Below are 17885 nucleotides of genomic sequence, written 5' to 3' on the forward strand. Positions count from 1 at the left end.
TACAACTCCCAGAATCCCCAGACATGGCCTTTGTGGCTGGGGATTCTGGGAGTTGTAGTTCAACAACATCTGGGGGCCCAAGGTTAAGAAACCCTGGAGTAGATGGTTATGCTTATTCTCACAACCACTCTATGAGGTAGGTTAGGTTGAGAGAGAAGTGCCTGGTCCAGAGTCACCCAGTGAGTTTCAGTTCTGAACAGGGATTTGAACCCAGGTCTCCCCCGCTCCCATTCCCACTCTAACCACTATACCATGCTGGCTCTCATGAAATGAAAGAGCCAGAGGTGAGATGGATTAATACTTGACCATTGCTGGAATCTCAGAAATCTCTCCAGCTCTCTGTTTGGATGCCACCTCAGTAATCTCCCCTGAAATATGTTAAAAACACACACACAGCCTACTAATCTTACATTTTGATTGTGAATCACATTTGCGATGGAATGCAAACATCCCAGTTGCTCCAGCAACATGAAGTGCAACATACCTACACTCCTTGCTTGCTTCCATCAATCAATCGGAGGTTCCCAGCCTTGGATCACCAGATGTTGTTTGACTACAACTCTGAAGTCTAACAATAGCTGGGGACCCAAGGTTAGAAGGCCTTGCTGATCACTGAGGTGGGGGTCCAGAATGCTCATTTCTCACTCCGTCAGACGTGTGTGCATGTGCACACACCCACACACAAGTATACATAGGAGGCTGTCTTATATTGAATGAAACCATTGGTCCATCTAGCTCAGTATTGTCTACACTGACCAGAGGTGCACCTAGGTAACTTTGGAGCCTGGACCTAAAGGTCTTTTGCCTGCCCCCCAACCCTCTTGAGAAGCTGCAATGCATTTTTTTTTTTTTTTTTACACCAGACTAGGCTCAGGGAAAGCTGGCAACTCTTTTTTATTTTATGTTTAGAAGAGAATCTGAATAAGATACTTCCCACTGATTTGCAGAGAGATACCACATTTTGCATGGATAATCCTGCTGTTTAAATTAGCAGGCCACTCAGCATTTGGAGGCCCTCCAGGGCAGCATTTGGAGGGCCCCCAGGCCTATTGGGGACTGGACCTCCGCCCAGAAGTCTGGTCCAAAGAGCACCACTGACACTGACTGGCAGCAGCCTTCCAAAGTTTCAGGCAGGAGTGTCTCCCAGCCTTATCTGGAGATGCCAGGGATTGAACCTGGGACCTTCTGTAAGCAAACATGCAAATGCTCCCACCACTGAGCTTCAGCCCCAACCCCTAAGGGAAATGTCTTACAGTGCCCACACATAGTCTCCCATCCAAATGCAAACCAAAGCAACCCCTGCTTAGCAAAGGGCACAATTCATGCTCACAAGCACAAGAGCAGCTCTTCTCCTGTGCACATAAAAGAATGTCAGGGGAGCACTCAGTTACAAGAAGCAGCCAGTAAAGCTCATATAAACAGCTTAAGAGTCCTTTGCTCATTTTTTTTAAAGGACAACCATTTTGCAATATCATCGTTCATTTTGAAAGGAGAAACCATCACCCCAGAACCTAGTTGTGTTTTTTGTTTTTTTGTGGTTTTTTTTTTTAAAGCCTGAATAACACAGCCAATCTCCTGGCAAACACATATACATGTATATTATATATTTTAATATTGGATTGTTTTTAAATTTTTAGCTAAATATTTTTAATTCATTTTTATTATGTGTTTTAACTTTTGTAAACTGCCTTGGGGTTGTTTTTAGTGAAAGGCAGTATAGAAATCTAACAATAAAATAAAATAAAATAAAATAAAATAAAATAAAATAAAATAAAATAAATATACAATAATATACCATCTGCATGATAAACTCCATAAGCACACACTGCTGGGACACAGAATACACACAGTCCTGGATATGAGAAATCCTCAGGCTACCACAAGCAGATGCATGTCTACCAAAACAATTATTTCCGAGAAGAGGAAGTAGGAATAGGCTCCCATCCAAGGCCAGGGCTGACCTCATCCCCAGACAACCCCAAGCACATGCAATCAACATTAGTTTAGACATCACTAAGTCCAGGTTTCCGTGGGGAGGGCTACAGCTTGGTGGGAGGGCAGGGGCGGCCCTTCTATGAGGCAAGGCGGTTGCTTCAAGCAGCAGATCATTCGGGAACAGAGGAAGCTGCCATATACTGAGTCAGACCATTGGTCTATTTGGCTCAATATTGTCTTCACAGACTGGCAGCGGCTTCTCCAAGGTTGCAGGCAGGCATCTCTCTCAGCCCTACCTTGGAGATGCTGCCAGGGAGGGAACTTGAAACCTTCTGCTCTTCTCAGAGCGGCTTCATCCCGAGGGGAATATCTTCCAGTGCTAGCACACTTCTAGTCTCCCATTTATATGCAACCAGGGCAGACCCTACTTAGCTAAGGGGACAAGTCATGCTTGCAACCACAAGACCAGCTCTCCTCTTTACTGGGAGAGCCAGTCAAGTGGCAAGATGCACCCCCCTTCCCCTTTTTTAAAGCAGGGGGCAGGAGGGTGTGCATGGGGATTGGGGGCAGCAACATTTGATGCCTTGCCTCGGGTATGCAGAGGTCCTGAGCCACGACAGATCTGGTTTGCGTGTAGAAGTTCCCAGGTTTAGATCCTGGCAGCTGCAGACAAGCCATCTCAAAGAGCAGGGCTAGAAAGCCTCCTCTGTGCCCTGCATTTGAGAAGGCAGATACCCAGGTTAAATTTAAAATGAACACACACAGAGTCATTCATTCACACAAAAACAGGTCAAGTGCACAGATATGTGTAAGCACATACAATGTAATGTCTGAACAGGGCTTGTGAGAGAAGGATTTGCAGTGATGGAGAGCTGGTCCTCATGCCCAGACAACAATGCAAAGCTTTTGGGGCAGAGACTGCTAGTGGAGGAGAGCTGGTCTTGTAGTAGCAAGCATGACTTGTCCCCTTTGCTAAGCAGGGTCCACCCGGGTTGCATATGAAAGGGTGACTAGAAATGTGAGCACTGTAAGATATTCCCCTCAGGGGATGGAGCTGCTCTGGAAAGAGCATCTAGGTTCCAAGTTCCCTCCCTGGCAGCATCTCCAAGATAGCGCTGAGAGAGATTCCTGCCTGCAACCTTGGAGAAGCCACTGCCAGTCTGTGAAGACAATACTGAGCTAGATAGACCAATGGTCTGACTCAGTAGACGGCAGCTTCCTATGATCTTCACTGTTTTTCAAGTGGAGGCCAACTCTGGCAAAAAGAAACAAACCATGCCTTCAACATGAGAGCCATTTCCACTGTGCTGACTTCTGCTGTACGCTGTACAGAACGTTTCTCAGTGCTGGGAAGGACCTTTCAGAGAGATGGAGCCCCCTTTTAAGAGCTCCAGGAAGAACACACTGGGTAGGGGCACACTTTTTGTTTGCTTTCCAAGGATGGTGCCGGGGCTCCAGAGGACTCCATTTCCCTTGAAGGGCCCCAACCCCGGCACTGGGCAAAACACAGCCGTGCCCAGTGAGAATGGCCATCTCTTCATGGCACCCGGGGGACTGTGCAGAGTATTCCGCTTTGGCCAGAGCTTCACACAGGCCTTACAATGAGCAACACTGGACTACTGTTCAGCTCTTTGTATCTTTAGATTCTGCATTTTAAAATCCCAACATTATGCTGCCAGGACCCTATAATCGGCAACACTTTGAACAAGCTATGCAAATGAGAAACGTTTGCATAAAGAAAGGCATTGAAAATGAATTCTAACCGATGCATGAGCCACCTTAAGTGGCGCAGCAGAGAAGTGCTTGACTAACAAGCCAGAGGTTGCCGGTTCGAATCCCCGCTGGTATGTTTCCCAGACTATGGGAAACTCCTATTCCAGGCAGCAGCGATTATAGGAAGATGCTGAAAGGCATCATCTCATACTGCGCGAGAGGAGGCAATGGTCAACCCCTCCTGTATTCTACCAAAGAAAACCACAGGGCTCTGTGGGCACCAGGAGTCGAAATCGACTTGACAGCACACTTTACCTTTACAAAACCCACCCGTTTTCTTCTCACAGGCCACATGCCACACAGTGGCACAAGGCTTTGGAAGGAGCTCTTGAACAGAAGTGGCCAACCTGAGGTTCTGTTGGACAGAGGATTCCTCCTATTTAGCAGGAGGAAAGCGACTGGCCCCATCCAATCCCAGCACAGCATCCCTCCAGTGGCAGCTGCTGGTGTCTACCTTATGTAGACCATCTTCTCAATGTATTATTTATTGTTCTATGTAAACTGCTTTGAGAGTTTTGTTGAAGAGCAGTATATAAATATTTGTCTTCCTCGTCGTCGTCGTCTCCAGTACTGATTGCTGCAAACTCCATGCTACTCACGGTTTGCTTATCTTCACAGGCAAGAACAATACAAACAGTTGGGTGCAGGGCTTTACCAAGTCATAACACGAGTAGTCCCCATCCCACCACTTTCCCATCGGTAACATGAGAATTGCCTGCTTTTAAAGGACAGTGTCAGGACTAAAAATCATCAGATGAAAAAGTGTCCAATATAATAGCTAAATTCACACAGTCCGTCTGTGTCCACAGGAATCCACCACCCACTGCGGTCATCTACTGAGGTCCCATTCTGCACCCCCTTCCCTTTGCAAGTCCAGCTGGCTGCGATTCTCGTGGCATGGGCCTAAGGAAAAGAGCCAGGGGCTCTCGGACCATGGTGGTTATCGGCCCATGGCCAGAGACTCTGCTGAAAGCTGAGTGAAGGACACTGCCACTTCAGACAGACATGTTTCATCTCCTTCAACTGCCTTACTCACCGCTGATCTTTAAAAAATTTTTTTTAACATTTATATCCCGCTCTTCCTCCGCAGAGCTCAGGTGATTTTTATCCTCACAACTACCCTGTGAGGTAGGTTAGGCTGAGAGATACATGGCCGGCCCAGAGTCACCCAGTGAGTTTCATGGGGATTCAACCTAGAGGTGAGGCTTCCAGCCATGAGAATTGTTTGTTGGCCTGCCCTCCCTTCTGAAGAGCTAAAAGCTAACCCACTGGAGCTGTGTGCTGCCTTAGGTCCTCCATTACCTGACCTTTTTGCTGGAGGTGAACACAGCCTTTTGTGGCAGCTTCTCTCTTTCTTAAAGAGACGGTTGCAATGGTTACATCCCTGCCAGGGTTCAGTTGGGGCTGGTGTCCTATCGCTCCACCCAAGTTATATCATCAGGGTTGTGAGGATAAACAAGACAGAAAACTAGAACACATTTGGCTTGTGAAAAGTGTTTATAGAAACAAAGGACAGCATCATCAGGCCCATAAATGTATAAAAACACAGACAAGAACAAGAGTGTTAGTACATGAACCTTTCAGGACAATTATATAGGAGCATCCGCCTAAAAAATTCTCTTTATGCTTCTTTCTCAACTGCACCATATTCAGTACATGTTAGATCCAAGCTGCACATACAGAAATGTGGTAGGGACCTCCCACTTTGCAATTCAGACAGGAGTGTGCATGCTGAAGTGTTTCCCAGAGTAAAAGGCTACACTAAAAACATTCTGGTCCAAACATACCAGGGAGCCATGAGTGTTTTTCTCTTTTTACAGGGGAAATTAGGGACCATTCCAAAAATGTAGCTCCCTCACCAGTATCCCAAGAAGCTGCAACACATTCTTTTTCTAAACATGCGAAGAATGAGAGCCAAACTAGGGCCATTTCCAAATGGCAATGAAGGGCAGGATATTCAAAGCTTTCATGCTAGTTCAAAGCATGGTCTTACGCCCCACATATGTTGCTGCAAGCTTACGCACTACTTCCTAGCTTGATCTTACCCTCTGTACACATGCTGATCAGAGGCCTCATAATTCTCACAATTCCACCTGCTGGTCAGCTCGTGCATTACAAGAGGAATTCACCCTTTTTCATGATCACTTTTATGACAACCGGGGAAGAGGGGGAGTTCTCATGGAATGCAAGAGCTGGCCAGCAGGTGGAGCTTTAAAAATTGCTCAAGGTCTCTGCTTATCATGTGTGCAGAGGCTAAGATGACTCTAGGAAGTAATACAGAAGCCCACAGCAACATGTGTATGGGGAATAAGATCACACTCAGAACTTGCAGAAAAGCATTGACTATCGTACACTAATATTGCCATATGGGCGCCTTCCAGATTGGACACTACAACAGTGTCACTATGTGCCTTAAGTGTGTTTCAGAATGACCTGTGTTTTGACATCGCAGACCCATCGCTGTCAGCAAGCTGCCGCTCACATTTCCGATGCCTTCTTTGGGGTTTTAATGCTGTGTTGCAGTCCTATAACATCGCATGGGCGGCACACAAAAAAACTGTATATCCCCACTGTAGAGTTTTGCGCAAACTAGAAGAGACTGCTCCCTGCTGTTGGCTTTGCACAACAAACAGCTTCAATTCTTTATTCACGTTTTCAATACGATCTGCCCAAGCCAAATATTTTACCGCTGTTGTAGCGGGTAATCAGGAAAGCACCATAGAAATGGCCAAGTTTAAACCCAAGCTTTAGATTTACAGAGTTGAAGATCACTCAATTCCCAATATTCCCCTGAACATTATATGAAAGTACACAACCCTGAAGAACTCTAGACCAATTCATACAGCCACGTTGATGGCTGTACAACAAATTGCCATATTTTGAAACACAATGGTTTCCAATGTGAATGAGGAATATGGTTCACCATATCCTACCACCCACATTTTCAAGGGTTTCTCAGGATCCGAAAATCTGTCACGTGTTGGAGATGTTCTGGAGCACTTCTTGACTGAGTTATGTTAAGTGCAACCCAGCGCAGAAGAATCAGGGGTCACAACTACCAGACTTAAGTGTCTAAACAGCACAGAAACAAAGTACTTCTTCACACGATGCAAAATTGACATGGAATTCATTGGCACAAGATGAGACAATGTCCACAAGTGACTTTGTGGAGTAAACAGAAATAGACACACTCAGGGGGAACTGTTCTGTGAATGACACCTCTACATCTGGAGTCAGTATAGCTCTGATTAGCAAATGCTAAGGACAATCAACAGGGGAGGGTTATCTCCATCATATCCTGTTGCAGAAGGACCATAGCTCAATGGAAGAGCATCTGCTTGGCATGCAGAAGGTCCAGGTTCAATCCCTGGCAGCATCTCCAGGCAGAACTGGGGAATACCTGTCTGAAAGCTTGGAGAATTGCTGCCGGTCAGTGTAGACAACACTTAGCTTGATGCACCAGGGGTCCAACCCAGTATAAGGCAGCTTTCTTCTATGCTGGAGAGTTTCCCAGGGGATTTGGCCAGGACAGAGTGCTACACAAAATGGACTTTTGGCCCGAGAGCAGCACTTGATTATATTTTTAGGGACAGCCACTTAGGACCATCCACCCCCCTGCCGTTCATTCCTTTCCACGTAACAGTTGTCTAAATAGCTCTTCACCACCAAACGGCACTAAAAAAAAAAAAATAGCATGACTTGTCAACAGCTTCACCCCACTTGCACTGCTAATAGAGCCATCCCTGCCTTAAAGCACATCCGCACAGCAGCTTCTTGGATTGCTGGTTCATCACGGCTGCACACACCTGTGAGAATCTCTAGAAAGATCAGGAATGTTTTCATTCCCTGCCTTGAACACCAGGAGGCAGCTGGGAAGGCATCACAGCCTGGCCTGGCCGGCAAGAGTCCCTGTTAGCCATGCAGATGAACCAGAGGACCAGTGGGCTATCCCGGATCCCGTGCCTGCAACTGCATAGGTCAGGTATGCTGAAACAGCATTGTGGCCAGCTCCTGCATAGAGCAAGACCAACCCCTGCCCAAGAGCCAAGAATATGGGAAGGGGTCACCCACCCGGTCAAATCCCTGATCCAACTTTCCTGAAGTTTTACCACCACTAAGACCACCAATAGGAAGGGTGGGTTACAAATGTGAGGAAGATGTACAAGCAGTGCACTGTTGCTGGGGGGAGCAAACCGCCCCCTGGAAGCAAAGTTCTATTGCATCCAGACAGCAGGCTCTCTCCTCCTGCAAGAGTGCTCTGTTTGCATGACTTCCTTTAGCAATAGCAATAGCACTTACATTTATATACCGCTCTATAGCTGGAAGCTAAGCGGTTTACAATGATTTAGCATATTGCCCCCCAACATTCTGGGTACTCATTTACCAACCTCGGAAGGATGGAAGGCTGAGTCAACCTTGAGCCCTTGGTCAGGATCGAACTTGCAACCTTCTGGTTACAGGGCAGCAGTTTTACCACTGCGCCACCAGGGGCTCTTTACCATGCAACTCCTGATCCAGATCCCCTCAAGTGTAGCAAGCACCATGGAAGTAAACAAGAAACACACTGTTGCTCGAGGAGGGGCAGCTCTCCTGCTGGGAGGTGGCCCGCAGCCATCCTAGACAGAATGCCCAAGACCTTAAAAGTCCAACCATGTGGACGGCGCTCATGCCCAAGAGCGAGCATCACAAGGAAACTGGCAGGTCGATTCTCTCCGCCGCCTTTTTCACTCCTTTTTCCAGGCCAGCTGACGTTTCACTTTGACGGTCATGTAGAGGGCTGTGAGGCTGCAGCACACCAGAACGAGAAGGCACAGAGCGGAAAAGAGGGGCGCCAGGTCCCCATGCAGCTGGGTGTAGATGGGCCGCCTCGTTTCGTAATCCAGAAGCACTGCCTCCACCTGGGTGAGGGTGCAAAGTATGAGGAACATATGAAAGATCTGGTGTCCCTGGCCAACAAAGTGGCACTTCCCAGGGAACAATTTTTCCGGATATGGGTAGGAGAAAAAGAAGGCCCCGATCAGGAAAAAGAGCACGTGGCACTTGTGATATAAGACGGCCAGGTCTGTGGGCCCCGAGGAAGAGGAAGCATAAATGCGGTGAAGCACTGGGCTGATGTCCAAGGCGTACGCCATGGCGGAGGGCATTTCCTGGCAGAGTCTGCCCAGCAGGGACGAGAGGTGGGGACATCTGTACTTGGCATAGCAGGAGCCAGCACAGGAAAGCCACGCCAGCAAGGCCGCTCCAGGGATGTAGAAACCCGCGACCTTGGCATGCCACTCTGGCTCTATGGCGTAATAGAAATGCACTAAGGCACTGCTGTACTGGTAGGTGGCCACCCCCACGTAGTCCAAGAAGAAGAAGGCACAGTGCCAGAACTCAGACTTGGCCTGCAAGAGGTGCGCCAAGGTGCTGAACGTCGTGTAGATGATTGACGAGGCGGAGATGATGAAGAGGGGCTGTGTGTGCAGGTCGCTGCGGAAGTCAACCATCTGCGAGAGCCACCAGAACCTGACCACCAGGACCAAGGCAGCCACCAGGTGCGTCCAGACATTGACGGCCTCGTTGTGTTGCTGGAAGAGCGACAGGAAGTAGTACTTCCAGGTCTGGTTGAGGGGGCGGTAGCCGGCGTGAATGTACGGCTTCCGGAAGAGCCGGGGGACAGCTGACACCTCCACAGTATAGGAAGGAGAGGGGAGGACGTTCTCCAGGAGCCGAGGGACTTTCAACAGGTGTTGAGTATTGATGAAAAGGTGGCTGAGCTTCTCTGCCACAATCGTTGCCATGACCAGAAGGCCAGGTTCTGCAGAACACAACCCCCTTCAAAAGAGAGAAGAGGAAGTCAGTTGCTTTCTAAAAACATTTGCATTGTAGGACACCACACAGAATGTTAACAGTTGAAGCAGAAGCCAAAAGGGGGCCAAGGGGAAGGGAGCACCTTTCCTGGAGGCAAAGCAGCAGCACACAGCAAGGGTTCCTGAGCTTGGTGGGGATGATGGGAGTCATAGTCAACAACATCTGGGGACCTAAGGTCAGGAACCCCTGGCATAGAGGGCTGTAATTAAACAAATGGGATAAGCTTTATATCCTGAGGGGCAATTCAAAGGGTAACACAATCAGGCATGTTATCACTTTTTCCAATGTCTGCAGCCATAAGCAAATTTTAAAGTCACACACGAGAACATCTTCTATAAGGCCATATTTTTTACAAAACCCTGAAGTGTTAAAAATGTACAAAATATGTAGTTAACATAATCAGAAGTTATGTCCAAAATTCTGATTCTGTTACTGATGTGTATTTTGCAGATTTCAGGAGACGATAATATATTTAAGGGTTTTGTAAGAATGTGGCCTTATAATAGAAGAAGTGCTCTTGCCAGCAGGTACATACAATATCAACTTGAAAATTGAAAAGTCATTGAAGAAGTGATCACACGCCTGATTCCGTTACCCTTGGAATTGCCCTAAGTGAAGGCAACAGAGGCATCTGCTCTGGGTGCAAAAAGTGCAACCCTGGTATTTCTTACGAACAGCTATTTTCATAACATTAAAGCGTGCAATGTTTCCATGTGAAATAATTAGCCATCTTGGCAAGCGGAGAGATTAGCAAGCCAGATAGCAGCCTGCTCAGACACTTAGTGAGGGCAGCAGGCCAAGATGCGGGGCACCGAGTAGCTTCCGAATGGCTCTGCGCTTGCAGCTTCAGAAAGGCAGACAGGCTCACTGAATAGCACTGGCAAGAAAGGAGACCGCTGGAGATGTGCCACCTCTGGCCAGGTGCTGCTGATTGGACAGCAACCACCAGCTGCCTTCTGCACATCAGCATCTGAGCTGACTCACTGCAACACGGAAGGAGCAGCCTATTCAAGAAGCAGTTCCTCTGTATGGGAGGGGAACTGCTTTGACCATACATGCAGCAGCTCATCCTAACAAGCCAGAAGAGACAGCTCAGATTGCTCCTCTCTCCCCTGCCCGAGAGCCATGCCGCCTGCAGGCTGGCCATTCATCAGGTAGAGCTGCACAGTTAACCACACAGCTCTACCTGGCAAATGGCCGCCCTGCAGGTGAGAGAGGAACTAAGTTTTTATGCTGCTGCATTCCAAAATGAGCTTTGGGCTACTATGCATCCTATTCTTCACCATAGTTGTAATCACAAAGAGTTCTGAAGCAAGAATTATACCCTTTTTTCCAGAGGGTGCATGCATGTGTGTGGTAGCAGCTAGTCCTAATGTGTGGTGGGTGGGGGGGAGACACACCAAAGGAGGCCCATCTGCCTCTGCTTTCTGGCAGCAGCTCAGGTTGTTCCTTATTGAGGCTGCTCATGCAGCTCTTTGTCCCAGTGATGAGTAAGGAAGGACAGAGTTTTTATTTTTCCAAAAAGTAAGTTTATGCAAGTTTGCTGCTCAGGCATCTTGCCCAAACCTCAGGTGGGGGTGGGGAAAGAGCTCATAGCATCCTAATTTGTTTGGTTAAAACCAACACTCTCCAGTTTTCAGAAGAGAAGATTTCTCTTTCCAGCCCTACAGCCAGCATAGGACGAGGAGTTTATCCTTGACCCCTTCCAAATTCATACTGGCTTAAAAGAAATACTGTATTTACCCAAACACACGACTCCTCTGAATTTAAGACAATCCCCTTTTTTAAAAAATAGGTTAAATATGGGCTATATCTACATTTGCCCAAAAGGAAGAGGACTCTGCATTTAAGGTGACCCCCTGATTTCTAGCATGAAAGAACTGGGGGAAAACCTAGTATTACATTCAGGCAAATATAGTGTTCCACAGAAGAATCGGGGCTACAATCCACATGCGTGTAACTTCTGCAAGCTGCCATTCCACAGAAGAGAGTGACTGACTGTGATCAAGCAGCACCATCCAGCAGCAGCATCTCTGACACAAGCCACATGAAGCCGGCACAGAAGACACTCCCAGGGGAGCAATGCCTTTGGAGCCTAAGGAAGAAAAGAGCAATCTACTTGATCAAGGAGCGGGCGCAGCTTTGCTACAGAGAAAAGTGCCTGGAAACCAAGTCCTCTAAGGATTGGTTGAAGGAGCTGGGTATGTTTCGCCTGGAACGAACATGAAGGGCAGGGATGAGAGCCATCTTTCAAGGGTCTAGAGGACGATCACACTGGAAACTCGTTCTCGGTTCCCCCATGAAGGTAGGACTAGAACCAAAGGGTTGACAGTGTAAGGAACCAAATTTAGGCTACACATTAGGAAGAATTTCCTAATGGTGAGTCTTGTTCAATAGTAGAACAGTCTGCCTCGTGGAGTGGTGAGCTGCATGAGATTTTCACTGGAGGTTTTCAAACAGAGACTGACAGGGACACTATAGTATTTCCTGCACTGAGCTTGAAGACCTCCAAGGCCCCTCCCAAGTCAAGAAAACATTCTATGATTGGAAGACTAACCCAGGAGAGCTGGTCTTGTGGTGAAAAGGTAACGTGTGCCGTCGAGTCGGTGTCGACTCCTGGCGACCACGGAGACCTGTGGTTGTCTTTGGTAGAATACGGAAGGGGGGAGGGTGTTTGACATTGCCTCCTCCCGCGCAGTGTGAGATGATGCCTTTCAGCATCTTCCTATATTGCTGCTGCCCAATATAAATGTTTCTCATAATCTGGGAAACGTACCAGCAGGGATTCGAACTGGCAACCTAGTCTGGCTTAGTAGTCAAGTCATTTCCCTGCTGCATGAATTGTCCCCTTTGCTAAGCAGGGTCGCCCTGGTTGCATTTGAATGGGAAACTACATGTGAGTACTGCAAGAAATTCCCCATAGGTGATGGGAAAGAGCAGAAGGTTCCAAGTTCCCTCCCTGGCAGCATCTCCAAGATAGGGCTGAGAGAGACTCCTGCCTGCAACCTTGGAGAAGCTGCTATCAGTCTGTCCAGGCCTGCTCAGGTTAGGCCCCCCAGCTGTTTCTGAACTACAGCTTTCATAATCCCCAGCCACAGGGGCCAATAGCCAGGGATTATGGGAGTCGTAGGCCAACATCTGCAGGAGGGCCAAAGTTGAGCAGCCCTGAATGGACCAATGGTGTGACTCAGTAGAAGGCAGCCTCCTATGTTCCATTCAGAGCATCTCAGTGCAGGAAAAAAAAATATGGGTAAAGAGGGACATGGGAAAGGTTGAGAAAGTTACAAAGAACATGGAGAGATTTTTCTCCGTAATATTTTGTGATTAGGATCACAAAATGAAACTGACTACAAAGCAGTTTAGGACTGACAAAACAAAGTATTTTTTCAGACAACACAATCAATGTATATGAAGTTAATTCCCACAGGACATAGATATGGCCACTATTAGGTAGGCTATTAAAAGCAGAGAACAGAACCTCCATGTTCAGAGACAGTATATCTTTGGAGTAACAGATGCAAGGAAACAAAAGAGTTGTCTGTTACCATCATGGACTGTTTATAATAATCCAAAAGTAAGTGGCCAGTTGCTACAGGAAACAGAATACAGGACTAGATTCACCTGGATCTGATCTAGAAAGGCAAACCTGATAGCAGATTTGGAGCCTGCCTAATCCATATGGTGCAGGGCAGATAACCTCAATAGTCAACATAAAGCTGCACAAGAAAAAAATGTTCTTTTGAAAGCTTTTGGTGGGAGAAGGAAGCTCTAAAACATTTTGGAAATGAAATAAGCCAGAGTATATTATTCTGGCCTCGATTTCCAGTTCCATAAAATTACAAACCATTCAGCCTCATTCTTCCTGGAAACTCTTCCCTTAGCTTCATATTTTTGAAACTGCCTTTTTATTTGCTGCCAGATATTACTAATTCAGATTTGGGCAAGAGTTTCTAGTTATAAGCAGCCCTCACAGAGCTGAAACAACTTCATAACAGGTTTGCATTGCTTATAGGAAAAATGCCAAAGTCTCCTCTATTCTGCTTCAAACCCTGTACATCAAGGGTTCTCAAACTTGGGTCCCAGATGTTGTGGGACTACAACTCCCATCATCCCCAGCCACACAGGAACACGCAGTGGCTGGGGATGATAGGAGTTGTAGTACAACATATGTAGTCCTCGATATACATGGTCACTCAACAGCTAGCATTCATAACACCTTTCAGTAGTGGCTTTTCCACGCTGAATAACTATCTATAATTTAATACATTGGTGGCAAAAGGGTTTGTTTTTTTTAAAAGGAAAGCATATCGTAATTGACCATGCATATAACATGCAACACTACCAAGAATCCACAAGGTTTTATCAGAAATGGTCATAAATCAGCACAAACATAATTTATTACCTTGATGCTGTAACAGGTTGAAATCTTTAATTGGTTTAATCAACTGCTATATCAACCTAGTCGGCTCAGGACTATGGATGCAGCCAGTTGCTCCAGGTGCAAGGAGGTGCCATTTTTTAATGCTCCCTAACGTTAAACACAAAAACAAAGCCTCCCTGCAAACTAAAACCTAGCACATGAGGGAAGAGGATTCTAGCTCAGCTCTCTGCCTGCTGTAGCAATTTGCCTAAATTTCTACATGCAGAGAGGTTTTTAACACTGCACAGCATGCTCTCCCTATACATTTATTATTTATTTATTTACACAGTCAGACAGGTGTTATTGACTGGTTTGTTTTATACAGACATCAAGTCCTTCCCAAGGACCTGGGATGGCTGAATTTTATTATCAATGTTGTTGCTGTTGTTTTTATTTATTATTATTATTATTATTATTATTATTATTATTATTATTATGCTGTATGTACAGGCTAGGCTTAACGGTGCTGCTGGTTTAATCAGTGGAGGCCAATTTGAAACACTGGAGGTGGGGATGGGACCAAGAATAATCTTGTTTACTTTACCCTAAGACCCCAAACCTTGGGGGCAGTTTGGGGAACCCGTGTTCCTGTAATACAGAATAAAAAATATCCAATCAATGAAAAATGACTAAGGAAGTTATCTTTTATTTATTTGATTTATATTCCGCGCTTCCAAAAATGGCTCAGGGCAGTTTACATCAAAACAAAAACAAAACAATTAAAAGCAAAACTAAATTAAACAATTAAAATCATTTAAACATTAAAACCATTTAAAACCAACATTAAAAATTCAAATCCATAAATCTAATTAATAGCGTGGGTGAATCAATGTGTCTTCAGTGCCTTTTTTAAAATTGCCAGAGATAGGGAGGCTCTTATTTCTTTTCCCTCTTTTTATTTCATCTGTATCCTATTCCTCCTTTCAGGGAGATCATAGGAACAAAGAAAACTGCCATATACTGAGTTGGACCATTGGTCTATCTAGCTCAGTATTGTCTTCACAGACTGGCAGCGGCTTCTCCAAGGTTGCAGGCAGGAACCTCTCTCAGCCCTATCTTGGAGATGCTGCCAGGGAGGGAACTTGAAGAAATCTTCTGCTCTTCCCAGAGCAGCTCCATGCTCTAAGGGGAATATCTTGCAGTGTTCACACTTCTAGTCTCCCATTCATATGCAACCAGGGCTGACCCTGCTTCGCTAAGGGGACAAGTCATGCTCACTACCACCAGACCAGCTCTCCTCAAGTCAGCTTACATGGGCTCCTCATCTTATTCTCAGAACAACCCTGGGAGAGAGGCTTGGCTGAGAGCTGACAAGATCCCCAATAAGCACCATGGCTGCTCCGGTCTCCTTAGTCAGTGCCAGTCAAATACTCTATTCACTACACTAGGGGAGGGCAGGAGGTAGATAAGGCCATAGCTTGGGGATGGGGCTGTAGCTGAGTGGCAGAGTATCTGCTTTGCATGCAAAAGGTGCCAGTTTCAATCCCTGGCATTTCCAGGGAGGGCTCAGAAGACTCTTGCCTGAAGCCATGGAGAAGTCACTGCCAGTCAGTACAGACCAGCGGGTAGGCCAGCTTGGTTCTCCAGATGATGAGCGGCAACTCCCCAATACACTGTGGCTGGTGAACTTTGCCAACCCCCGATGCAGACAATACTGAGCTAGATGGACCAATGCTCTGACTTGGTACAAGTCTGCTTCCTATGTTTCTAAACTGCGATCTGCTGGTGGACCGCCCACCAATTTCTGGTGGGCAACTGACCTGGTTGCTGAGATGCTTGCAAAGAATGCTATATGACAGAATGCTATACTAAGACAGCAAGGGTGGTTCTTAAGCAAGTCTGTACACTCGGGAGAACTGAACAGATATTAGGAACATAGGAAGCTGCCATATACCGAGTCAGACCATTGGTCTATCTAGCTCAGTACACAGACTGGCAGTGGCTTCTCCAAGGTTGGCGGGCAGAACTCTCTCTCAGCTCTATCTTGGAGATGTCAGAGGGGGAACTTGGAACCTAGATGCTCTTCCCAGATCGGCTCCATCCCATGAGGGGAATATCTTACAGTGCTCACACTTCTAGTCTCCCATTCAAATGCAACCAGGACAGACTCTGCTTAGCTAAGGTGACAGTTCGTGCTTGCTACCGCAAGACCTGAACCCTCCGGTTAATATTAATTATGCTAAAAGATCCCAAGGATGCACCCTTGCTTAAAAAATTTAAACCACTTCCATAGCAACAGATATTCTGGTAGGAACAAGATGACAAGAAACCACACCAGCCCTGCACTTCTCCATACTGGCTCTTCTAACAGTGACAGAAACTTTTGTTTATCAAGTTCTCTCACACGAACACTGTCAGTATCTCAAAAGTACCCTCAAGCTAAGGGTTTGGCAATATGCAGGTTTGCACACACACAATCGTTTGTTAGAAGGGTTGTTGATTAATTGACTTAAAGTCATTCCATCCTTTGGCAATAGTAGGAATAGCCCTTCTCCAAACCAGGTGCACGAATTTAGGACAACATCCCACCATTACATAATGCAATGAAAGTGGGGCTTGAAGGTTCTTTAACTGCAACCTGTAAGCAGCCTTCTAAAGAAGACACCTGAACTCTGTTGTTTTCTTCATTTAATACAATAAAGCCACAAGAGATCAATGTTTTAGAATTAAAGATAATTTAAATAGAGGATCTTCAAGCTGCCTCAACTCTCCACTGCTATTTTGCAAGCCCCAACTTGTTTCTGGAGTAAACACATTTGAGTCTATAATTTCCCCCATGCTTTCTAGAGTTGTGAGAGACCACGAAGCAGCAAACACAGGTTGACACACGCCAGCCTACTATCTCTAGAGTCACACAAGATCCACAGACACCGGCACTATTAAGATTAGAAGAGGAGTCCTCCAAATATTGGGCAACACCAGCTTGCACCCAAACAAAAGGCAGGTTTGAGCCAAAAGCCTCTTTCCTCCCGCTCATCCGCATTTTCCTCCAAAATTTTCTCATCTTCTCCTTGATCAGCCGACAGTTTCAAAAACACCAGAAAGCCGCCTAAAATTTCTAGGATGTTTAAAGTTTTGCGCTGGTAAAACAACGCAGCCCGATCCTCCTATGCATCTTGCGTCAGCAGTAAACGGCGTTCAAGGCGACTCACTCGCAAGTTAAGGGTGCACAGACGGACTGCAAAGAAAAACGCAGTTCTCCTATGTTCGCTTATTCGGGAGTCGGGGCGGGGGTGCTCAGTGATGAGTAAATATGCATCAGCCCCGCTGCAGAACATCCAGGAAGCCGCAAAGGATTCCCCCCCCCCCCCGCCGCCGGAATCTCTTTGCCACACTTGGGCGTTAAAGGGTAGAGCTTTCGGGAGGGAAGGAGTGTCCCTGAAATACCTACAACACCCGGGTCCCCCAGAAGCCTCTCTTGCCTGCCCTCCAGGTTTTCTGCTCTTTTACTGCAGAATCCCCAGATATTGGCGGCGGGGGGGGGGAGAGGAAACCCCATTTTCGCCCCCCTTTTTCTTTCACTGACCTGCTGCTGCTGCTGCTCCTCGAGGATGCTGCTGCGAGAACTCCAGCGGCGCCGCCGAAAGCAGACAAAAGCAAGGAGGGAAGAAGAGACAAGAGAGCCAGCCCAGGAGGGCAGCCAAGGCCGCCCCTCTGCGGCAACCACCGCCCTCCAGGGGGACCCGCCTCGCCTGTTTTCCTTTCCCCCCACGCAGCTGCAGGCAGAGAGACCAGAGAAGCAGCCGCAACGCCCCCTAGAGGCTGCAGGCAGGGCCCGATTAGTGGAGCAGGGAGGAGAGACCCCTGATGCGGAAGACGACGACGACGACGCCGGCAGAGAAAAGAGAAGGGTCCGCGTCGCGATCCCACGCCTGCGCCGGGCGCCCAGATGCGCTAGGCCTCG

General features: G+C 47.0%; 1 protein-coding gene across 1 annotated transcript; it reads right to left on the reverse strand.

Moving 5' to 3' along the window:
* Positions 1-5186: 5186 nt before the first annotated feature.
* Positions 5187-17885, reverse strand: PAQR7 (progestin and adipoQ receptor family member 7). Its single transcript, XM_053267756.1, has 2 exons — positions 17508-17885; positions 5187-9525 (listed from the first exon to the last, which is right to left on the reverse strand). The coding sequence occupies exon 2, from the start codon at positions 9489-9491 to the stop codon at positions 8433-8435; it is 1059 nt and encodes a 352-aa protein (XP_053123731.1). The 5' UTR covers positions 9492-9525; positions 17508-17885; the 3' UTR covers positions 5187-8432.

Source organism: Hemicordylus capensis, chromosome 7 (assembly GCF_027244095.1).
Source record: "Hemicordylus capensis ecotype Gifberg chromosome 7, rHemCap1.1.pri, whole genome shotgun sequence".
In the NCBI taxonomy this organism is placed as follows: domain Eukaryota; kingdom Metazoa; phylum Chordata; class Lepidosauria; order Squamata; family Cordylidae; genus Hemicordylus; species Hemicordylus capensis.